The sequence below is a fragment of the Phycomyces blakesleeanus genome, assembly GCF_001638985.1.
Source record: "Phycomyces blakesleeanus NRRL 1555(-) unplaced genomic scaffold PHYBLscaffold_7, whole genome shotgun sequence".
NCBI lineage: Eukaryota > Fungi > Mucoromycota > Mucoromycetes > Mucorales > Phycomycetaceae > Phycomyces > Phycomyces blakesleeanus.
The window spans coordinates 1,492,826-1,517,176 of record NW_017265140.1 but is presented as its reverse complement, the minus strand read 5'-3'; the positions used below and the strand labels follow the sequence as shown (position 1 = coordinate 1,517,176).

At 36.8% G+C, this 24,351-nt stretch overlaps 6 protein-coding genes across 6 annotated transcripts; 4 read left to right on the top strand and 2 right to left on the bottom strand.

Annotated features, from left to right (window-relative positions):
- Positions 1-265: 265 nt before the first annotated feature.
- On the top strand, positions 266-2,787 carry PHYBLDRAFT_77767 (hypothetical protein). The gene is made up of 3 exons (XM_018443295.1): positions 266-1,036; positions 1,117-2,084; positions 2,206-2,787. The coding sequence occupies exons 1-3, from the start codon at positions 510-512 to the stop codon at positions 2,538-2,540; spliced, it is 1,830 nt and encodes a 609-aa protein (XP_018293685.1). The 5' UTR covers positions 266-509; the 3' UTR covers positions 2,541-2,787.
- A 1,329-nt stretch (positions 2,788-4,116) lies between these two features.
- On the top strand, positions 4,117-4,626 carry PHYBLDRAFT_110683 (GATA-type zinc finger transcription factor; the record flags this gene model as incomplete). Its single annotated transcript, XM_018428178.1, has 2 exons — positions 4,117-4,205; positions 4,275-4,626. Coding segments are annotated over 2 exons (441 nt in total), but the record flags the coding sequence as incomplete, so codon positions are not given.
- A 682-nt stretch (positions 4,627-5,308) lies between these two features.
- Positions 5,309-8,383, top strand: PHYBLDRAFT_143887 (hypothetical protein; the record flags this gene model as incomplete). The annotated part of the gene is made up of 4 exons (XM_018431090.1): positions 5,309-7,579; positions 7,680-7,890; positions 8,001-8,112; positions 8,248-8,383. The coding sequence occupies 4 exons, from the start codon at positions 5,309-5,311 to the stop codon at positions 8,381-8,383; spliced, it is 2,730 nt and encodes a 909-aa protein (XP_018293683.1).
- Positions 8,384-14,734: 6,351 nt separating this feature from the next.
- PHYBLDRAFT_77765 (hypothetical protein) lies at positions 14,735-15,932 on the bottom strand (the record flags this gene model as incomplete). Its single annotated transcript, XM_018443294.1, has 2 exons — positions 14,735-15,322; positions 15,389-15,932. 2 exons carry the CDS (start codon positions 15,930-15,932, stop codon positions 14,940-14,942), a joined length of 927 nt encoding a protein of 308 aa, XP_018293682.1. The 3' UTR covers positions 14,735-14,939.
- Positions 15,933-17,352: 1,420 nt separating this feature from the next.
- PHYBLDRAFT_186464 (hypothetical protein) lies at positions 17,353-18,361 on the top strand. Its single transcript, XM_018439249.1, has 4 exons — positions 17,353-17,398; positions 17,482-17,605; positions 17,664-17,777; positions 17,833-18,361. The coding sequence occupies exons 1-4, from the start codon at positions 17,389-17,391 to the stop codon at positions 18,275-18,277; spliced, it is 693 nt and encodes a 230-aa protein (XP_018293681.1). The 5' UTR covers positions 17,353-17,388; the 3' UTR covers positions 18,278-18,361.
- A 2,389-nt stretch (positions 18,362-20,750) lies between these two features.
- On the bottom strand, positions 20,751-22,161 carry PHYBLDRAFT_166868 (hypothetical protein; the record flags this gene model as incomplete). Its single annotated transcript, XM_018435509.1, has 4 exons — positions 20,751-21,529; positions 21,606-21,659; positions 21,737-21,857; positions 21,910-22,161. 4 exons carry the CDS (start codon positions 22,159-22,161, stop codon positions 20,751-20,753), a joined length of 1,206 nt encoding a protein of 401 aa, XP_018293680.1.
- Between the last annotated feature and the right edge of the window lie 2,190 nt (positions 22,162-24,351).

Here is a 24,351-nt window from a genome sequence, read left to right as displayed (position 1 = left end):
GAAAAATTGTGCTGTGTAATATAGATGAGATCGTAGTTTTATTCGGATATTCATTTCCCTTTACGGCCTTGTATAATCTTCGGGGGTCCACCTCAAAAATCTGATAACCACGGCCCCATCAGATAACTCAATCTCAGATGTCATTGGCCACCCTGTTGACTACAGCGCTATCAAATTTTGTTTTGTTTTTTTTTTTTAATATTTTTTTTTGCGACATACATATTTAAACTGCTAATACTCGCTGTGGAAAATACATCAACTCACCACTTTATCCTCTACTTTAATATATTCCTTTTCTTTAAACCCTTATTTTATACCTCCTCTCTTTCTCTATCTTTTATATATATCTATATATATATTTTAGTAATTTATTAATTTTAAATTAACTAAAGAAAGAAAAGAATAGAAAGAATCGACCAATCACTTGATTTATTACTGAAGCAAAAAAAAAAGAAAAAAGGAAAACACACCAACACTAAAGAAGAAGAAGAAGCAAAGTCTATCTACCAATGTTTAGAATCAGACTGTCAAGTTTCCACTCCTGTGGTTACTCATACGCAATCCTTTGCTGGGGTCTGTTCACCCTCTACTGTATATGGTTCCAGGCAACGCGCCTGTACTCCTACTGGCTCAGACAGCAACGTATCAAAGGCATCGACAGACAGCCTTTTGTGATGCCAGGCACCAGCCTTTACAAAAAATGCGACTTCCTCGTCAGAATTCCCTTCGTAACCAACCTTATTGCTGCCAAGCACATCGTCGGTGTCTTCATTCTCTGTGTCGTAAATGTCCTCTGGTCTTTGTGGGCTCCCTTTGTTTACACTGATGCTGGCTGGGTTCTGCCCGCCGTTGGTCTTATGGACCGTCGTCTTGCCTTCATTGCCATGGTTAACTGGGATTTTGCCATCATCTTCGGTACTCGCAACAACATTATCACCCACATGTCCGGTCTCACATATGAATCCTTGATTCCCTTCCATCGCTGGTTGGGTCGTCTTGGTCTCGCTGAATATGTGCTTCACGTTGTCTGGAGAATGTAAGATATTTGATCTTGATCTAAACGTTTTATTTTTTATTTTATTAACACTTCCATTTGTCTATCGTTATTCCTTTTAGTATTGCCGGTTACCAAAGAACTCACGTCGTTGCTGATTCTCTTTTCCGTAACACCGAGTACACCACCGGTACCATCAGTACTCTTGGTTACCTGTTGATGTACCTTACTTCCTTTGAATACGTTCGTCGTAACCACTTTGAGGTCTTCTATTACAGCCATATCTTTGGTTTCATCATCGGTACCGCCTTTGCCTGCTGGCACGAAACCACCTGTTTCCTTTACTTCATTCCCTGTATCATCTTCTGGCTTCTTGATCGCGCCGTTCGTTCCTACCGCTCCTGGTTCGTCAAGTCGACCCCTATCCGCGTCGACGAGACTGTTGCTCAGACTGCTACCCAGGAAGGTATCCTCCGTGTCTTGTTCGAGCAGAATGGCTTCAACAACTTTGCCCCTGGTCAGTACGGTTTCTTTGCTATTGCCAGCAAGGCCAACAAGTGGTGGCAATTCGCTTTCGCTTCCAACTGGCGTCCCTTCACCATTTCCGAGATTTTCCGTGGCAAGAAGTCCGATGTTGCCTCTACCAACTCCAAGGAAATTGAAGAACGTGTTATGTCTGGCGAGAAGAAGAACGAAAAGGGTCACAGTGAGGACAGTCTGTTGAATTTCGACATTAACACCCCCGAAGGTGTATCCCAGCTTGCACAGCTCCGTCGCAGAGCTCCCGGTGTTTCGGCCCCAAATTCTGAAGAATCTATCCTTGCCACTGTACACATCAAGGGTCTTGGTAACTACACCCGCAGAATTCTTCGTGCTGCTGCCGCTGGCGACGACTTTGCGGTCAAGGTCGATGGTCCTTATGGTACAAAGCTCGATTACCGTGATCACAAGGTCATTGCTTGTTATGCTCTTGGTATTGGTGCCACCCCTGCTATGACTCTCATCAAGGACTGTGTGGAGCGTCGTGCAGCAGGTGTCAAAACTGTTACAACTGAACACATCTACTTCATTTGGTGCGTTCGTGTCTCCGGTAAGGTTTTTACTTTTTATTTTTTAACTTAAAGATAATTTTCTGAATATTTCCCCCTTTTTTGTATCGAATGATTTTTTTATTGATTATCTTTATTTCTTTTTTGGACAAATTCCATTAGAGGAATACACTTCTTTTATGGACATGCTTGCCTACTGGAACGAGAAATGCAAGTCTGCAATTCTCCCCATTTCTCTCACTGTCTTCATTCATGTAACCCGCCAGAAATCAGGCGAGAACCTTCTGGAAGGTTACCCTGGCTCTGATGTTTTCTATGGCACTCGCCCAGACATCCCTGGTTACATGCAGATGATTGAAGATGAAGAGAAGCAAAGAGGTCGTGATCACAGCCATGTCTATGTCCACACTTGTGGTACCGATGACTTTATGCGTACCGTTTGGAACACAGCCTTGAAGCATGACTGGGACACTCACCGTGAAACCTTTGACTTTTAGGAAACGTTATCTCATTTTGTATATTTTAATCAAATATTATTATTATTATTATTATTATTATTATTATCCAATTTTATTTATTAGATACTATTCATTAACTAGCCCTATTTTTTTATTGGCTTATATTCCATTAACATCATCAACAAAAACCCACGTGTAATTTCAATAAAAAAATAATAATATAATATATAGTGAAAAAATAAATAAAAATAAAAATAAAAATAAAAATAAAAAGCCGCCTTGCTGTGAGGAGCAATAATAATAAAAAAAAAAAAAAGAAGGAAGGTTTGGGAGATGAACTGGCTTTAAATGGAGGGAGTCCAAAGTACGATATTTTTTGTTGATTTGTGAACAATTGGCTTTTCTTTCTTTCTCTTTCTCTTTCTTATTTATTTTCACCACTCCCCCTTTCTCTTTGATATTATATCCTATGCTGTCATGGCCCCTCTTAAACTTAAGATAACCAGCAGCAATTCAAACTCACCACTTGAGGTACTCGAATCCGATAACAGTGACCTTACAAAAACCTGGCGCATGTGCACTCGGGTTAAAGATTCACTAGAGAACGGCCCTCGACTAGAAAATATGTCATGGCGTCTCTGGTTTCGTCATCAATTGATCCAGCGTAATAAACAAGCCCCAATAATAAGTCAACCCCAGGCCACACAGACCCCTGTTCAGTACCCAATGTCTCCAGAAATCGATCATATAGACAGCATGCCACATCACCACGAATTTCATTCAATAAATGGAGCAGATGTTGGTCTGGCAGTTGAGCAGCTCAACAAATGCACCAATGAACCAAATAATTTCCAAGTTGAGGACTTATTTGGACCCCAAGACACCTGGGACTATCTGTCGTCTGAGGCAATCTCAGTGGCAGCAGCAGCAACAGGTGCAATGACAATTCCCCACCACTCATTCTACACAAATCCTATGCCCGGGTTTGATGCTACATCTTTGTCGGTTTCAATGTCAATGCCTTCGAGCCCGGTCTCAATGCATCCTCACCTACCACCCTACACTACTCCACAAACTCCAGATTCTCATTATGAAAAAATGATGCCGCCACCAGGATACAATGATGCCCTGTCACGAATGCCAAATAATATGGACGTCTGCTCCCCTGAAAAGTAAATACCAACCCAAATTTATTTCTTGATAGAATAATTCAAAAATTAAATTCAAATGCTTACTATTGCTATTTCTATCGTTACCTTTTATTTTCTTTACCTTACAAAAATCACTATTTACAGGTCATTTTCTTCAAACATTCCATTTGAACAATCTATTGCTCCTTCTGAATCTGGCCAAGAAGACGAATTCCAACAATTACCCGTATGCACAAACTGTGAAGCAACATCCACACCACTATGGAGGCGATCTGCCGACGATGAACTACTCTGCAATGCATGTGGCCTTTAGTACGTCTAATAAATAGCTCGTGCATTGCTTAAATAACATATACATCAGACTAACTTCTAATCATAATAGCCAAAAACTTCACCATGCACCAAGACCAAAGACACTAAAACCCAATCAGACTCGCAAAGAAGTCAAGGAAGATATTCCACAATTGATATGCTCAAACTGCTATACAAATAAGACACCTCTGTGGCGTAGAGATGATGACGGGGCATCGCTGTGCAATGCCTGTGGCCTTTAGTAAGTATACATATTTATATAATATTTATAATATTAATTTTTTTAAAAATAAAATAAAAAATAATTTAGTCTCAAACTTCACAATGAACGACGACCAATGTCAATGAAGACAGACACAATTAAGAAAAGACAACGATACGAAGGTGGTCATCTGAATAAGAAACACCCCAAAAAGCCCAGACCAACTCTTCCACCTACATGTTCTCCAAAGTCACATCGTGTTCCCAAGCCGTTTTCTCCTAGTCCATCTCCCCAACTAATGGATATCGGACGGTCTTACTACTACCAGCCACCACCAGATCCAAATTTCAGTCTATCGAATGCCCAGAATGTCTATCAATCCTATGCGTCTTCATTTGTAATGGAGAACGGCACAGCTAGAACGAACAACAATCTGGAAATCAACATACCGCATTTTTGATCACCCCAAAAAAATAGCTTTAAATGAACAATCAGAACCAAAAAAAAAAACAATCAAACAACAAACACCTCTCCACTCTCACACTCTGTAGTATAGCTCCCATTGTTTCCCACTCTTCCCCCCCCCCTCTATCTATCCCTCACTCACACTTGTTCTTTCTCTCTTTCGCACTTGCATTGTATCATAACTAAGCACTCTGATACTAACATTATCACTATCACTATCTTCTGTTATTATTTCCACTTCATTATTTATATTATTATTATTCACTACTTTCTTATTTTACCAACCCAAACCCCCCACTCTTGTAAGGTCCCATATTATCACTTTTTTTTTCTTTCTATATTTTTTTTCTAGTCTATTCTTCATGCCTCCAAACACCTCTCTTCTCTTTAATATAAATAATCTCATGCTATTAAAAAAAAAGAAGTAATCACTTTCTATATAATATCTAATTATATAAATGTGTATATATTTGTTTTGTTGCATAGTATAACCAAACTCAATATTGGTCAACCTATCACTATCTTTTCCATAGCATACAAACAAATTTGTAAGAGACCGAAATATATAGTAGAATAATAAAAATAATAATAAAAATAAATAAAAATAAAAAAAGAGCCTTGTAAGCGGTTTCTTTATACATATTCTCTCTCTCTGTTTATTACTATTTTAAGGAATAATGTCAAAGGCACCTAATTCATCAAGGTTCATTGAATCATGGATCGCAAAAACTGAAAAAGAAACACGTAAAGACGATTTTGATGATCTAGATCAAGACATGCTAAAGGCCATTGAATTGAGCAAACAAACTCATCGAGAAGAACAAACGCGACTATTTGCTATGTTTAGTGATCAATCTCGATCAACATCAAAAGTCTCATTTCCCAAACGTCGACAGCAAAAATCTTTGTTTGATGACGAAGACAATGAAAATAAGATCAATGACAATGTTCAATCTCGATCAGTGTCAAAAGCTGCGGATTCAAACCGAAAACAATTCATTCCAGTGCGGGAAAGCATAGAGGAATTGATCCAAACGCATACGACACTGCCTGACAAATCTTCTGATAAATCTCGCCAAAAACACATTGTCATCGAATGTGAATTCAGTGGCAATGACAGAAAAAAAATGAATGATAAAAACGACAAAGGAGAGGAAATTGTGATTGAAGATGTATCGACTTGGTTGGAAGAACTTCATTCCGAAACGCCATCCCATTCAAAAGAGCTTATTAACTCCAGTCCGCCTTCATCTCTGATTGGTAATTACAAAGACGATCCACCTGTTGTACACACCAGGACATCTTATGATTCAATGGCATCTAGTATGCCTTCTTCTCTTTTTGGTGGCGACGAATATCACAAAGATCGTCACACAAATAAATCATCAGACAAGGCCCTGAATCAACTGTCATCAAGCCCCCCGGATTATTTTAAACAAACAGAATGCATTGATGAGAAACACCCGGAAGATTATCACAACCAATTCGGTCAGGGTTCATTTTCCGATAAATTTAACAAGGCAAATGACAACCATGTCGATGCACAAAATAAGGATCATTTGGATAATTTCGGTTGGTGCTCTGATAACTTTGATCAAATTGAGCGTACCAATTCAAAATTATCAGGAGATAGTTTGGATCGTCAGTCTCTGAGCCCTCTCTCAGATCAATTCGTCCAAGAAAAGTGCCAAGATCGCACAGACATACCAGATTATAACCTAAATAACTATTCTTGGAGTCCTAATTCAGGGATCTTTGGCCAAATAGAGAACACACATATCCAAGTATCCAAACCAAATTTACAGCAGCTTTCATCCAGTCCGCCTTCAGATTTATTTGGCCAAATAGACCAAGCCAGTAAAGACCAGCGAGTAAAGGGACAGGATAAACCCTTCTGGAGTCCAATATTAGATCGACATGATCATTTGGATCTCGCACATACTGAGAAATCAAAACCAAATTTACGGCAGCTTTCATCCAGTCCACCTTCAGATTTATTTGGCCAAATAAACCAAGCCGGTAAGGACCAGCGAGAAAAGGGACAGGATAAACCCTCCTGTAGTCCCATATCAGACCGACGTGACTATTTGGATCTCGCACATACTGAGGAATCAAAGACAACTTTACGGCAGCTTTCATCCAGTCCACCTTCAGATTTATTTGGCCAGATAAACTATGGCAGTGAAGATAAACCAAAAGACAAACAGGGTGAACCGTCCTGGAGTCCGTCTTTAAATGCATACGATGGTTTCGATGACCCACACGCCGAGGAAACAAACCCTACTTTACGCCAGCTGTCTTCGAGTCCTCCTTCGGATTTATTTGGCCAGACAAATTGTGCTAGTACCGAACACCCAAGTTATACTCCAAGGCAATTGTCTTCGAGTCCTCCTTCGGATTTATTTGGTCAGATAGATTACAAAAGTACTGGGCCAGAAGATGCAAGACAGTTTTCTAGCAGCCCGCCTTTAGATTCATCTCATCCCACAGGACACAACGACACAGACAACTCTAATGAAGATTTTGATGAAATTACATCTATTCCCAACTCATCTACCTCTGACCACAAACCAACGACTGAAAAGGCTGTACCTTTTGGTTTCCGCAGTTCATCTCGACCTATTCGGATTAAAAAGAATCCTGAAATTCCTGAAATTCCGTTCTCTGCAAGAAAACGATCCCACGCTACATCTCCAGAGACACCAAACTACTTTGAACAGCGCTCCAGTCCTTCTGTGCTGGTTAATTCTGACGAGAATAGTCCATTGCAGCCAAAGGAGAAATCAAATCAAAAGCATAAAATAATCAATCCTTTCAAATTAGACCCCGTAAAACAACGCCGACTACAGTCAGACCCACCTACTTCACACAATACTGAAGATGTTGTTGGTGATTTCTTGAGTTCCTGGCTAACCCAAGGAAAAACAAGTAATGCTCCAGCATCAGTAGTAAGTAAATACAATTTAATATGTTGATATTGATATTGGCATCCTGATTATTTATTTATTTATTTATATATCTATATATTTCATATATTTTGCTTTGCAGGTTCCTGTATTTTCAAAGTGCCCTCTGTGTTTCCATTCATTTCCGGACGAGGTACTGCAGATACATGCGTCAGGCTGCAGAGGAGGCTTTACTGACACAAACGACGAGCACGATCAGCCACAGAGAACTCCCAGGAACCCACGCACGTCCAATGGAAACCCCCGTTCACGGAGTAATACATCACGCCAAGAGGATGATGAAACCGCACTAGGTAAGTGATGCAAATATTTGTTGTAATTACAAGTAAATTACTCAGGGAGGTAAAATGGACGACTAAATAAATAAACATGTATGTATATATGTGTGTTTATACAATTGAAGACAATCCTAGTACCTCTACGTCTCACTCTCACCGAGGAAGAACACTAGTGCGTCAAAATCGAACGATTGCTCGTAGTGTAGCCCGGCAAGACAGACACAGACACAAACCAAAGTAAGTCCTGTTTGTTACAGCTAATATTTAAGCAGGCTTGTCTTTAATGAATGAATGAATGAATGAATGAATGAATGAGAAAGAAAGAGAGAAGATATATCTATATATTAATTTATACTATTTTTTTTTACTTAGTCGAAACGAGACATCTCTTCCGGCGGTAAATTATTACGCAGAAGACGATGTATTAGAGGGTGTAGAAGATGGAGGCTTTGGAGGAAGTTTGCATGGAATTGCGTGGGAATCAATGGGACACACTAGTTACAACTAAGTATTGTATATATATACGTAAATGGTACAATAATAAACGTGTGTACACTTTAAGAATCTTTCTTGACCAATACTGTTGCTTCTTAATTGAGAACCCCATAATGCAAAAGTACGAATTGTTTAGTACAAAATTTTCATAGCGTGAATGAGCTAATATTTCCCAGTCGTATATTTGTATGCATACAGTGAGGGGCAAAAAGAATCGCCTTTTTTTAAAATGCCGAAATCAGCAAACGTAATAGTCTCTCTCCTTTTCTCTTAAATTAACATTTTATGAAATGAAGAATCAAACCGAATGCACAAAAAAGATTACTAAGATTTCCACCAATGGACATAAAAACACGGATAATACAACTCGTGCAATCATTGTCCATGAGAGTGTTAAGAATGGCACTAGTCAGGTTGACATTGCCAAAAAAATAGGCGTAAGCAAAGACGTGGTGAAGCGTGTTCTTCAGAGCTACAAAAAAACTGGCTCGCATATGGCTGCACCACGATCTGGTAGACCTTTAAAGTTAAATTAGAGAGACAAAAGAGGAATTATGCTTCAGATTAGTCGTGATCCAACACAGCCAATGAGTACCATTGCTAGAACCTTGCTCACACCAGTTTCTGTAAAGACTTTGAGAAAGTTTCTTCGCAAGGCTGGAATATACTCTCGAAAGATGATTCCGAAACCAAAGATTTCGGAAATCAATCGTAAAAAGCGATTGCAATGGGCTAAGGAACATCTGCACTGGAAAACGGCAGATTGGAATTCCGTCATCTGGTCTGATGAGTCAAAGATCCAGCTCCACGGAAGTGATGGGCACCGGTGCGTTCTCAGGCCAAACGGCAAGGGCTTTAAGCCCAACTTCGTCTCGCCAACTGTGAAGTTTGGAGGTGGCTCCATTATGGTCTGGGGGTGCTTCTATGGAAAGGCTGTCGGAGTTTTAGACGTTGTGCCTGGAAATATCGATTCCAAGAAGTATGTTGCAACCTTGGAAAGAGCCTACCTCCCTTCTTTAAAGGCATTCAAAGAGAAAGATAGCTGGAGAAGATTTCGACTGCAAGAGGATAACGCTAGCTGCCATGTGAGTGCGCTGACAAAAGAATGGAAGAAAAAAAACAAGGTGAAACTTTTGGGCAGCTGGCCACCTCAAAGTCCAGACTTGAATCCAATCGAGCATCTCTGGGCATATTTCAAGCGTAGAGTGCGTATGAACAGATACAACCTGTATAGCATTTACCATTTGAGACATGCCGTAATAAGGGAATGGAAGTTAATCCCCCAGAAGTATTTGCAGAGTTTGGTCCGGAGCATGAACAGAAGATGTCAAGCTGTAATAGATGCAAATGGTCATAATACCAAGTACTAAAATAAAGACTCTTCTATAAAATAATAAGAACAAGTGCTTTCAACTTTAATCTGAAGTAGTTTGGGAGCTGTAAGTGCTGTATTTGCTTCTTTTCTTTAAGCATGAAAAATAGATATATTTTGGAGAACAATCGGGATCTTAAAAAAAGGCGATTCTTTTTGCCCCTCACTGTATATACTTGAAATATATCGTATCTGAAATAATGCTTTCAACTTTTGTCTGGACTTCATTGTCGTTTTCATATTTATATTTTATTGTTCACAGTTATTAAATATGAAGTTCTGATTTATTTTATATCAAAATACAACAGACATAGAAAAGAAAAACATATACAAGCTATACATATTAAACCATACTGACCATCAAATGTATTTTTTTTTTGTTTTTTTTCAATGCTAAAGGAACCGAAAAGTAGTTATTTATTGAAGAATAGAAAGTAATATTGGACTATTATAATAAACTATGCGAGACGGATATTGTTAAGCATGACAGAATCATTAGAGAATTCTATGGATTTTCAGGACGCTATCTTTAGAGAAAGACGACAACTATTGTGCATCACCACCAGAGCCGTAAAGTATAACTCGCTAACAAAGAAGAAAATGAAGAAAATTTCTAGCAGTTACTTTAAAGTTTAATTTTACATTCAAAAATCTTGAAACCTTTTGGTCATCTACTTGACATTCTAAAGTAAGTTCAAAAGTTTATTACTTTTTTTTTTGAAATCTTCTTTACAAAGTTATATACCTTATCCATGAAGAGATTAATAAATAATAGTAAATAGTAAAATACAAGGCATAATATTTGTAAAGCAGCTACTAGAGATACGCTAATAGTTAGATAGATCGTATATATACCATATGTAAGATTCCTTGTTTTCTATTTTGTACAAGTTACATTTGGCTAACACCTTTTGCCTATATGTCTATCTATTCAATATCTTTTCAGTACACTATTTTTTTTTGAAAAAAAAACCTTGGTACAATTTGAAAATAAAATTTAGTACAATTTTCCCAGAATAAGTATAATTTGTTCAAAAAATTGTACTAAAACATTTCTTGAATATATATATAATTAGATGTATAGAGTAGATGTAAATGTAAATAGATAATAAAGAGAAATTATGTTTGGTTGCTTGGTTACTTGGTTGCTTGGTTACTTGGTTCGCCTTGGTCATTATTGTTGCCACAGCTGTTTAGAGTAAGCTAAAAATAGGTTTTTTCTTTTTTGTATTTTTGTCTTAATTTGGTACTTTCTAATTTTCATTTTCCCACCCCGCCCTGGATCTTTAGTAGACCATACAACCGTAGCCTATTAAATGAGATTTTTATTTTTATTTTTAATTATTTTTTGTTATTCTTGTCCTCCCCCTTTTTTATATATTTATTTATATATTTTATTTTATTTTTAATCATCTTGTAATTATTCCTCTAGACTCTTTCTCTTTCTCTCCCTTTCTTTTTTCTTTTCTTTTATATAAATATATATATATATTTATTTTTGGTTGCTGCTTGTTTCTTATATACCTCTTTATCTCTTTACCTCTTTACCGTCCTTACTTTATTTTTCCAATCAAAGAAAGCACCAACAATATATATATATACTTTTTTTTTTCAACAACAGCAACAGCAACAGCAACAGCAACAGCAACAGCAAAAAAAAGGACCCAAACTCATTTCATTCATTTATTTCCAATGAAGATATTGTCTCCCATTGGAAGTTTGACATTGGCAGCAACAATGCTGCTCCAATTAGGCTCATTTGCCAATGCCATGCCAACCTTCACAGATACTTCATACCTCGCTGATGCAGAAGCATGTGCAGGTAATCTCATCAATTAAACCGAACTTGTTTGTTTTTGTTAGCTGGTTTCTGTGGTTTAATAAGCACAATACTTAACACTTGCGAACCCAATAGATTTCAGAATCACATATCCATCTGCTACAGGTAATAAAGAAATACTAACAATAGATATACATCTATATACCTTGCTCAATGAAATCAATGAATACAAAGTAAATTAGTTTATCTGTATTTATATTTATATAACTCGCTTAATACCAAAATTAGTAAATAAAAATTAAAGATATATAAAGGAAAAAAAAGGAATTCAATAAATGAAAGGGGGATCAACAGAACATATATATATACCTTTTATTTACTTGTTTGTTATCTACACACTTTATCACTAATGTATACATTGACTTGTAACGATAATACTTATGTATCAATATCTACCTCTTTATGTTGACTTGTTTTCAGGCCTTTCATTTGAAGATTCGTCAAACCACGTTGTTGCTTGGCAAATTCCCAAAGGTGCTAACCAAGTCAATATAACTTTGATCGAGAACAGCACACAAAACACTAAATTCGTCGGTCTCTACCGTAAGTTTAAATTTCAAATTTGATTTTTTGATTTCCCAAATAATATATATATATATATATATATATATATATATCAAGAGAATCCAAAGAACCATTATAATTTTGTGTATCCAGACTAATACATCTATTACTAGCTGCTTCTCAAGGAAGTTCCGAAGAGTTTCCTTTTCTCCTTGGATCAAATGAAGGTTAGAGACTATTTATTATTATTATTCTTCTTTAAATAAATATTACAATAAAATGTGCATATCTTGGATTATTGTTCTTTTACTATTATTACTATTATTTTTTTAAAAAAAAAGGGCAGTTCATTGTCTTAAATTATGGAACTACGGAACTGATTTCTTTTTCCCAACATAAATTGGGTGATTCCAGGAGACTATCATTTTCACGCCGAGAGTTATGGTGGTACAACAAACTGTGAGGCAGACTCTGTAGACTTCAAAATCAATAAGAGAGCAGCAGCATCCGAAGACGCTTCGACCACAACTACTGATAGCTCAGATAACGAGTCTCAGGACTCAGATACAGCCAGTAATGTTGATGCCCTCAATAGTCTACTGGACGCCGTAAAGGAGTCCCAGGCTTCTGGACAAAGTGCCGAAACTCACGACAATAGATCTCCTGTGAGCTGGGAAGACGAAAAAGGAGAAACGTCATCGGACAGCAATGCTAACAAGGCTTCGATTGCACACCATGTCAACGAAGAATTAGATAACCTTTTGGCTTCTGGCAGTTTGACCAAGAATGCCGGTGGACAGGATCAGGACCGTGAAGTTCCCGGTCCTTCTGATGCGGCTTCCCCAAACTGGCAGACATCGCCAGCTGAAGAACCGGCTTCTTCCGCCAGTCCTGTCACTCCTGCCAAGGCTTCTGAATGGACTCCTGCTAGATCTGCCCAAAGTTCTTCTGACACAGCTGCCAAAGCACCGCACCAGAACCTGGCCTGGGAAGAAAATTCCAACGGCTCAAACAGCCATCCCTCTGTGCCTGTTCACAAAGACGCCACTTGGGATGCGATGTTGGACAGCCTCCAGGGCTATACCGACAAAGGTTCTGCTTCCCCCTCTCACTCTAACGCAGCCTTGAACGAGATGCTCGATCAACTCCAGGCATCACACAAGAACGCAGCACCAGCAACAAAGGCACCTTCTCACTCCAACGCAGCCTTGAATGAGATGCTCGATCAACTCCAGGCATCACACAAGAACGCAGCACCAGCAACAAAGGCACCTTCTCACCCAAACAAGGCTATGAATGAAATGCTCGATCAACTCCAGGCATCCCACAAGAACGCAGCACCAGCAACAAAAGCACCTTCTCACTCCAACGCAGCCTTGAATGAGATGCTCGATCAACTCCAGGCATCACACAAGAACGCAGCACCAGCAACAAAGGCACCTTCTCACTCCAACGCAGCCTTGAATGAGATGCTCGACCAGCTCCAGGCATCACACAAGAACGCAAGACCGGCAACAAAGGCACCTTCTCACCCAAACAAGGCTATGAATGAAATGCTTGATGAGCTCCAGAAGACGCACAAGAATAATGTTGGAACACAAAAGAATAACAAGCACGAAAACAAGGCTTTGAACGAAATGCTGGATGCTCTGGGTGCAGAAGCTTCTAAATCTGGAAGACAAGGAAACGATGATTCGACTGCTTCTGCCTCTCCTGCTCGTGGTGGTCGTACTGGTGCCTCTGACGACGATAGTGCGGTTTCTGATCCTCCTACTCGCGGTGGAAATGATGATGATGATGCTGCTGCTGCTGCTGCTGACATTTCGCCTACTCCTCCTGCCCGTGGTGGTAATGATGCTGATGCAGATGCTGATGGTAATGACATTTCTCCTGCTCCCACAGCTTTCAAGGCTCCTGGCCACAAGAATGGGGCCGAAAATACGGCTGGACTACCTACATTCGAAGAATACATCAAGAGTCTTGATCAGGACTTCAAGCCGATTATTGAAAACAGTCGGGCTTCTGAATCTGAGGCTGTGACACATCAAAACGAGGCGGGTTCGATTGACGAGATAAATTCGCGATTAGAAAAGGCTCTTAACCTCTCGGTTGATTCGGTCCACGAGGATGGAGATTATTTCACCAACACTGACCAGCGCACCAAGTCCACTTGATAAAATATAAAATATATCTTTATATATATATATATATATATAAATTTAACTATAACGTCAAAAAAAATTGTTCATTTATTTATTCATTTATTCATTCATTTATTCATTCATTTATTCATTGTTGGTTATCACCTGCTATTTACACTCGCATGTATCATATGTGCAAATCTTTAAAGAGAGAAAAAGAGAAAAAGGAAAAGATCGTTTATTGTTACTATATTTTATTACTAAATACACAATACACAAACCTGCATCCAAATACCCAAGCAATAGTTAGTTACAAGAACATCAATTGAATGAAATATTGTTCTTTTTTTTTTTTTTAAAAAAAAAAGAAAAATTCACTGATAATAAATAATAACCCATTAATTAATTAAATTATTATTATTATTATTACAACTATTACAATCCTTGAGAAATAGACAAAGTGATTGTGTGCGTGTGTGTGTGTGGTGGTGTGTTCAATCTTCTATGTAAGTGTTGTTGGTTGAAAATGGAGTAGATATTCAAGAAAATAATAAAGAAAACAAATAAGATAGGTATAAAAATAAGTAAGTAAGAAAGAGAATAGTAAATAATGATAGTAATAATAGTAATAATAAGTAGGTAAGTAAGGAAGGAAGGAAGGAAGGAAGGAAGGAAGGAAGGAAGGAAGATTTACAAAGATATTGAGATGATTTTAGGCCGAGTCACTTTCTGAATTACTCAAAGTAATAGATCGATTATGACTGTTGTTGTTGTTGTTGTTGTTGTTGTTTCTGTTTGTAATGGTGGTAGTAGGGTTGGGAGTGGAAGTGAAGGTGGAGGTGGTAGAGGTAGCGCTGTCTAAAGGTAAAAGATTATCAGGACTTATGGAAGGGATTGTGGTTCCCAGCAAGGCCAACTGATCACGGATACGTCGATGGGCAGACGCAATACTTGATTCGAGTTGGGGTAGAAGAGAGGAGTATGGTGAGATTTGCATGACTCTGTCAAGTACACCTTGATAGCTATTCGCAAACGTGATATCTCTTGGTGGAGAGACTGAGACAGATGCAGCAGAAGCCAGTAATGCTGGTAGATCTAGAACACACAAAAATATATATATATAAATATGCACAAAGATAGAATGTATTATGTATTTGTTACCTTGAGTGATAAATGTTGGTATGGCCATCACTTCAGAACCCAGAGCAGACCGGGCAGACAAAAATTGGTCGAGTAGTGAGACTGTTACTTCAAGTTGGGCCAAAAGGTCTTCTTTTTCGCTCATTCGGATCGCAATCTGCCTGTCAAGTTCTGTTCTTCTTGGTTGGAAGGTCGGTCTGGATATTGGAGTCGAACGACGGCTTCGGTTACTCCCACCTGATGAATCAAGTGGACTGATGCGATGTGTGTGGCGAGGTCTTGAAGAGCTTATTCCACCTCCAGCACTACTATTCACACTCACGCTTACTCCTCCACTTCCAAGTGCACCATTAGCATTAGCAAGAGCAATGGCATTTGCAATCGAACTAGAACCAATGCTATTGGCACTAGAGGTAGAGCTGTTTGAACTACTGTGTCTGCTGACCATAGTTGGTCGTTGTTGGAATGTAAGGATATCAAGGTTTTGATAATCATTAGAATGAGTTGGAGATTGTGTATGAATTTGCTTGATTTCGTCTTTTGGTTTCCAGAGTGGTATTCCCATATTTTTGTTGTTGTTATTATTTTTTTGGAATATTTTTTGTATTAATGATTATAATGGCTATTAGATTAACAATAACATTAACAAAAAAAAATTAGATATGTATATATATATATATATATATAAGATGGTACTAGTGAAAATTTTTCAATTGGATGGGATATTCTTTAACCGCTCTCACACTACAACATACACAATATATATATAAATATGTATGTATATACTACATAATAGACAATACATAATAATAAAGACATGCATGTATGTATCCTTGTTTATATTTATATTTTTGTTTAATAAATGAATATATAAAGTCATTAAGAATATTAAATGTATGTATATATATATATATTTAAAGAGTTTCAAATAACAAGTAAAAGGAGTGAAATTATCAAGAATTGAATGGAATTGAATGGAATATGGTAGGCATTAATTGATGGACTGAGATGGCTCGTGCACGGCCTATTTGGTTACGGACAAACAAACAAACAAACAAATAAGCAAGCAAAATAGATTTATATATATAAAAGAAAGAAAGAAAGAAAGAAAAAAGGAGAATTCCTTGTTATAACTATTAAATATAGTTTTGTATATACTACTTTGAATTCTTCTAGAAGAAGGATTCATTTGATTGCTGGTTGAGGGATTATGCACGTGACTTTGATATGTTGTAGATTTGATGAATAATGTACAAAGAAAGAATAAAGCCAAGTTGTTATGTGGGGTATGGTATAATGTAAGGTGGAATAAAAGGTGATGATTACCAAATGCTTATAAATAAAGTTTGATATAGCTTAATTGATTGATTTGTAATATAAATATATATATATATGAGGTCTTCATTTTTCGTTGTTGCAACATTGTAGGGTATTCCAAATGACGCCCGGTAACCACAAAATGACGTTTCAATAAAAGAAAAAAAGGATAACCAAAGATGTTGTACAAGAAAACCTTCTTTTTATTTTCTTATGAAATTTATTATCTATTATCTAGTAATTTTTGTATTTGTCATCAAACCCATAGAAGCAGTGAATAGACTTTATACATTTTTGTATTTATATATATATATTTATATAAAAGCAAGTTGTATATTACAAGATAACAACAAGAGAAGAAGTAAGCTAAATGAATATGTAAGAAATATCAGTATTAATAATCAATTTACTATGCATTAGATGACTTGGTGGTTACTGTCTAAAGCTCTGGTTGTCTTTTTCTTTTTTTAAGTTGTTCATTTACGGCTAGTTATTCTCCGGTTAAAATGAAATAAGAAATACGCGCGTTCTTGTGTTTAGGTGTTTCGATGGTTGCTTACTAAATGTAGAGCTGACAAGCAAAAATAAAAAATAAAAAAAAATTAAATTAAATGTATAAAATGAAAAGAAAGATTGTGTTTCTTTTTAATTATCATCCTTTTTCATTACAAAACTACCTGTCTATTCTTTCTTAGCATAACACCATGAGCGCAGGTAAAATAATGAAGACTAAGAGCAAGAGCAAGAGCGAGTGGGGGATATAAAGACTATGTAAACTAACAAACAAACAAACAAAGAACGCAAGATTGTATTCTACAACTTTCCCGGTTGTCCTTATGCCCAACGTGCAGCCATTACTTTGAATGAGACTGGGGCTAAATTTGAAGAAGTTTACATTGACCTTGCCAACAAGCCCGAATGGTAAGTAGATGATTATAAACCAAGTAAATATATATATATATATTTATATGCATGTTAGGTATCATAAGGTTAATCCTGAACTCAAGGTGCCCGCTATTACGATTGACGGAAAGACGTTTGCAGAGTCTCTTGTGATCATTGAGCTTCTTAGTGATCTCTATCCCGAGAAAAGGTTGATTTGAATGACTGGTAGTTATTAAATAATCTAATGAATTATGTTTTGTTAGACTTCTTCCTAGTGATCCTTTCAAGAGAGCATCGATTCGGTTTGCGATTGAGTACTTTGCAACCAAGATTTCGTCGCCTTGGTACAAGGTTCTTTTCAATTACGGTGACGAGACCAAGGAAGGATTTATTAAAGAGACCGAGGCAGGATTTACGAGACTTGGTGAGTTGCTCCGTGAACAAAGTGAGACCGGACCTTATTTCCTTGGTGAAGAGTATTCGCTTGCCGATGTTGCTATTGCGCCATTCTTGGGCCGAGTTCTGTTGACCTTCAAGCACTGGGTCGGAGATTACAAGCACAAGGCTATCCAGAATGACAAGCGATTGGAGGCATTTGTGGAGGGTATCCTTAGCCGGCCATCGTTCAAGGAAACGATTAAGAGTGAAGAGTATCTGATTGAGCATTTCCAAGCCAGATTCAAATTGCCTCCCAGTGGCATCAACTAAATGTTCATTATTTGTTTAAAAAAGAATCAATACCCTATCTTAATATTTTGTGCCAATCCAATAAAAATATTGAAAATAATATTGATATAATTTGTGACTATTTATTGAATTGAATTGATGACAGCAACTATAACAAAAAAAAATGATATTTTATTATATTATTTCAATGGTGCTGATGATTTATGATAGGTAGATACTAAAAAAAAAAAAAGGAGGGGTATCAAGGAATGCATTGAATTGAATTGAATTGTATGTATGTGCCTGTATTTATGAATAAATGAATAAATAAATAGATGGGTCAAGAATGTAACCTGTGCTTGTGCTTGTGCTTGTGCTTGTGTAAATAAATATTATTATTATTATTATTGTTGTTGTTGTTGTTGTTGTTGTTGTTGTTGTTTAGTATTCACCATAATCTGATTGTTTGCTTTGGTCTGCCTTGGTCTGCCTGTCACACTAAGCTTAATTGGTTCAATAAAGAAAGAAAAGGTATGTATATATGACACACATGCTCGATCGTATATTACAACTTTCGAATGTTGTCATTGTCTGATATGTATATTTTGTATTATAATACAAAATAAAGTGTTGTTCTCCTTCAAATTGAATTGAACGCTAATATTAGGGGGACGGCATTTTCAGGATGGGGCACTACCTTTTTGATGGGAAACGTTGTTTTGATTTTACCGGACCACAAATTGTGACTTGCTGTCCGGTATCAAATAATTATATCTGGTCCCTAAGGATTCATACTTATCATAATAAAGATACTTTTATACAAGGCAGGATAATAGCTTTTTCTACGCTTCTTTCCTCTATTTAATTATGTCTTTTCCTTCTCCACTCATGCGTATTAGCTCACTAAATTGCTCCCAAACTTTTTGCATTCATCAAACTGTCTCCAGGCATATACCTCTCCTTCTTTAGGAGGCACGACCTGTTTTTGGGCAAAATGATAATAAAAAATCTTCTCATATAAAAAAATAGCTTTGACTAAATATAAAAGCGTTGTTTTATATATATAATTCTATACTTAAAGTTTTATACTATATGTAATAAATTAACTGATATATATATAGAATAATAAAAAACTATCTAACATGTTACTTCAAGACATTATATCCTAATAGAAAATGTCGTGCCCTACCCTGGAAACGTCGTCCCCCAAAAGTCACGACTTTTCATATCTTGCCTATTGAAAAAATACCTTATAAAATTTGAAATTTCTTTACTAAATACTTTATTAGGCTTATAATATCCTTTAATGTAATAAACATTACCTTTTGTTAATACTTATTTAAGATAAACACTAATAAAAACTGCTAAATCTTCTTCAGAAAAGAAAAACAAAGTCGCAAAAATGCCTGAGAATACATATAGTATTAATTAATTTTGCATATATTAAAAAGTATATCTAATAATTGTAGAATAAATGTAGTTTACATTAAAAAATATATATATTAGATAAAGTGACAGCTACTTAGAGTCATAATTAATAGTTAAACACTAATAAGTTTACTTCTTACTATAATTATGATATAATATTATAAGGCAAAGAAGCAAAAATAGAATCAATTTATTATACAAAAATGGTAACTAAAATCGAGTATTTGTAAGATATAAGATTTATTTGGCTCCCGTCAACAAATCACATACCTGTGGCTGCTAATGAGTCATATTTTCGCGATTTAACTTGAGACATAAATCATATGTTTTCATTTTGTGTGATTTAAGTGGAAAAGATTATAATCCATATAATTTGCATTTTTTTCAAAAACTTTCATAATGGATATAAAGGTAATGAAGCCGTTTATGCCTAAGAAAGTTTGCATAGAAGTTAAGCGAATATATATTCACAAAATTCATGTTTTTATTTATTCTGTAAAAACTCTTTCTATCATTTCCTTACAACATGTACATGAGATATTTTATCAAAAATACAAAAAAATGAAAAATATTCATATAAGACCAAAAAAAGTTTTTAATTACATATATTCAGATAACATATGAATCCAGTAAAAGTTTTATAGAAAACAAATGAGAAAAAAGTGATTCTACAAGCAAATACAATATTTTATTTTATTGAAAAAAAGCAAATTTTTGAGATATTACGTTAGTTTTCTCATGATCGACCCTTTCAATTCAACTAAAAATCCTAGAACCCATACATATATCTATACACTACTTGGATCCAAAGTTATAGAGAGCCAAGTCTTGAATTGATGAAATAAATAGATGCAAATGCATAATATAACATATTCGAAGATAGTTTGGCTCTATCTGTGTAACACCACCCGACATTTATGCTTTTTAATTCGCTGGATATATGTGTAACTCGTAGGGTAAAGTACTTCCCACGAATGATTTCTATGAAAAAACAGAGCGGAGAGTCATTTAACCCACAAGTGATAGATAGCTTATGTTGACGCAAAGAAACAGATTGATAAGATTTATAAAGGTAAAAAAAAAAAGATTATGTTATAGTGAGATCAACATGTTCCTCTTGATCGGAAAGAAAAGAGAACATCGCATTTCTACGATCATACTTATTGAACTCTTTAAACTTGTTCCAGTAAGTATCAAAGTTGTCGGGAATCTGGTTTCTGACACAACCCAAAAAGAATAACTCAGGAATGGTTGGCCATTTCCTTGAGACATTGCGGGAGAGGTGTACTGTTGTCCAGTGGTTATTGTTAACATGATTGAAAATCAGAGGTTGTTGATGTTTTGATATGTTTTTGGGAAGGGTGAAGGGAAGGAACGATACGGAAGGGGTGTTGGGGTTGTCTGAGTAGACGTAGACTGGTCGCTTATAGGTGTCCGCAGCTAGTTGAGCACAGTCGGATGTGCTAAACCACATACTGGCATCTAAACACGCTGGGATGAAGTTGGAGTTGGAGTTGGTGATGCAGAGATCAGAACCATGCTTTATAATGTCTTCTGATTGCTTGACATCGGTTCCAAACGTGCTAGCGTAAATACTGCTGTATTTTGGAAGGGTAGCAAGCATATCTCTTTTCACAAGAGGGAACTTTTCTTGATCTTTATAGATCAAATGGGCAAGGACCCGAAAACCACACCATCCATCAGCAGTAGGGTTAAACCCAACCTTAACGTCATCGACTATCTCATGAGAGACAGGAAAACCGGGCTGGAATTTAACCCTCTTGCCAACAGAGGTGCGATAGTCATATTGGTAATCTTCTTGAGCTGTAGCGGGTCTTTTAAACCCTATTTCTTTTGTGGCATCGACTAAAGAGCATATAAGTATACAACGATATTTCTCTTTATGGATTCAATTACACTATAAAATAAAAGCACATATTACCTGGGTCGAGAGGCTCTTTTTTAATTTGTTTTATTTTGTTTTTGGTAGCATCGACTAAAAAATGTATGTAAATATATGACAAGATTCTTTTTCATAAACTCAATTATATGTAAAATAAAAAAGCATCTTACTTAGGTCGAGAGGCTCTTTTTTGCTTTTGTTTTGTTTTTTGTTGTTTTTTGTTTTTTGTGTAGCTGCAGGCTTTCCCTCCCTCATTTTAGCTCTCAGTCTAACCATTGCCTTAAGGCCAGCCTAGTATTTCAAGATACATATTAGTACTTTGTTATGTTATATTTTATCTTACATGACCAGACGAAACACTGATCTTCCTCCAGTTTGCCCGACCAAAGTCTTTGGGAAGGTATTTGGGACGTGCACCACCCTTTCTTCTGCCAGGATATTTAATTTTTTCTGGGGCTTGAAAGTTAATCGAAGGGTGCCCAGTTTTGCCTTCGAATTCAGAAGTAACCTTCTTGATCTTTTGAAGGAGGTTGGCCACTTGCTGGCTGCCCTCATAAGAGCGGAAAAGAGCCTCAAGCTTTACAATCTCTTGCATCCACTCTTCTGGCCTCTCGGCAATTACGTGCGCTGTACAACTTTCTTCGAAAGATGTCTCTTTTAGAACAGGGTTTATGATCCATCTTTCTAGAACATCATCAAGAGTGAGCTCCCTTCCAGCTGGCAGCAAGTGTTTGCAGGGCAAGCCGAACTCAAACCTGTTTTTGCAATGACAAAATTCATTGTCTCTATTAATCAATCAAAGTTCTTGATTAATAACAAGCAATGCTCTCTTAGAGACTTTCATAAAAAGCCTGGAAAGCTGCTTGTTGCGGCCAACCAAGACATCAACAGTTGTCGATTCCCTGATTTTTATAGCATTGAAGTCTCTTTCGAGCCTGTCTACATAGGAGTTGATAGCTTCAAATGCAAGCCCCAAAGACGAAATTGCTGATATCCCTCTTTTCAAAGCTTGGTGTGCGCTCTCGATTCTCTGGGTAGTTGTACACCCAAAATGCATTTGCTGGCTGGTCAGGTATCCTGCCCACTTCTCCTGGCACTTTATCCATCTTTCGGCAAAGTAAACCGATGCATCTACCTTGGACCCTCCTTCGTCTACTTCGCAACCAGAAGATACTGCATTGAACTTCATCAACGCAACCTCGAAATCCCTTATGGTACTGCTGTGAATCATGGAGTTCATATACTCCATAAGGACCTCTTTCTCTGCAACTGACTTGAGTTTTCCAGCGAAGACTTTTTCAATGCTATTCAACATATGCCAGTAGCATAACAATTTGACATTTTTTGGGAATGCAATGTCAAGTGCATTCATTAAGGCCATACATTTGTCTGTTACAAATAGAGAACTGCTTTTCTTGTTTTCAAAAACAAATGTCTTGAGCTGCTCAAGGAACCAAATGTAGGTCTCTTGTTTCTCATTTGAAATCCAGGCAAAGGCAATGGGAAACGATTTAAGAGTGTCTCCCCCAAGGTTATGGACACCTTCCACGCATACAAGAGGCATTTCCAAATTATTGTTTGAGTAGGTGGCATCGATGGGCATGACTTCTGGGAAGCGATGAGCTCTTTCTAGCATCTTTGGGTGTGAGAAAAATACTCTTTCAAGAGATCCATATTTGCTAGCGTCATAGCGTACAAGATATCCCTTAGCTTCCATGGTTTTAACGAGTTCAGTACCTGCATCCTGAGAAGTGGAAGCAGTAGCACGAGCAAAAGCAGCCTTGATATTGTTGATGTCATTCACATACAACTTATGGCTGACATTATCCTCTTCATTGATCGCCTTTTGAGTATAGAATAGAAAAGAAGGTTTTATATTTAAATGGATTAGGAATTTCAGGACACATCGTTTTGCCCTGAAGGATTGGAGAAAACACCTCGGACCTCGGACAAGTGGTCACAACGAATTAGTCCGGCAAAAAAAAGGTAGTGCCCCATCCTGAAAATGTTGTCCCCGTAAGATTGCTGCTAGGAAATAAATAAATAAATAAATAAATAAATAAATATTTTATTTTGTATTCTTTGTTTTCTGTGCATCAAAATATAACCATTTTCGTCATAATTATCTCGGTGATGTGAACCTTTCGGAGACACGGGGTCCGATGTTCAGAATCACCACCCAAATAAAGAAAGAGGGGGGAATGTTATGTTATGTTATGTTATGTTATGATTTTATATGATTTTATTAATCTAATAAATGATTTGAATAAAAAAGAGGTCTCGAGATGTTGTGCTTATTAAATCTAAATCAAAATCAAAATCAAATCGAGTTGTATTTTGAGCATGGACCACTTTTTATTTTATTTTTTATGTTTTATTGTATTGATCAGCCTTGAATATTGTGATTAAAAGAATAGATAAAAATGTTTATTAGTTTTATTCTTTTAGGGCACGTGCCTGGTTTTCCCGGGACAATCACATCAGAGAATACATTATGTTGTTGTCTTTCTATTGTTTGTTTTTATCTAGTTGTCTTTAGAATAATAAATTATTTATTTATTTATTTTAGTCGAGAATATCAGCAAGAAAATAAAAAATAAAAAATTTAAAGGGGGGGGGGGAGTCAGAAGATGTCGAGGACATTTTTATTTTTTAAATAAATAAATAAAACATAGATTGACTGGCAAAACTTTTTGGCTGGACTTATTTGACTTGTATTTGATGGCTTGACCCCGCAAACAAACAAAGAAAAGAAAGAAAATGAGGGGGTAGGACAGTGTGATTG

What these genes read in the sequence shown, in the direction of transcription:
- PHYBLDRAFT_77767 (XM_018443295.1), top strand. Translation starts at nt 510, where the DNA reads ATGTTTAGAATCAGACTGTCAAGTTTCCACTCCTGTGGTTACTCATAC. An exon ending in CTTCACGTTGTCTGGAGAAT is followed by an intron (nt 1,037 to 1,116) that starts GTAAGATATTTG and finishes TATTCCTTTTAG; the next exon opens with TATTGCCGGTTACCAAAGAA. An exon ending in TTGGTGCGTTCGTGTCTCCG is followed by an intron (nt 2,085 to 2,205) that starts GTAAGGTTTTTA and finishes AAATTCCATTAG; the next exon opens with AGGAATACACTTCTTTTATG.
- PHYBLDRAFT_186464 (XM_018439249.1), top strand. An exon ending in CTTGCCAACAAGCCCGAATG is followed by an intron (nt 17,606 to 17,663) that starts GTAAGTAGATGA and finishes TATGCATGTTAG; the next exon opens with GTATCATAAGGTTAATCCTG. An exon ending in GATCTCTATCCCGAGAAAAG is followed by an intron (nt 17,778 to 17,832) that starts GTTGATTTGAAT and finishes ATGTTTTGTTAG; the next exon opens with ACTTCTTCCTAGTGATCCTT.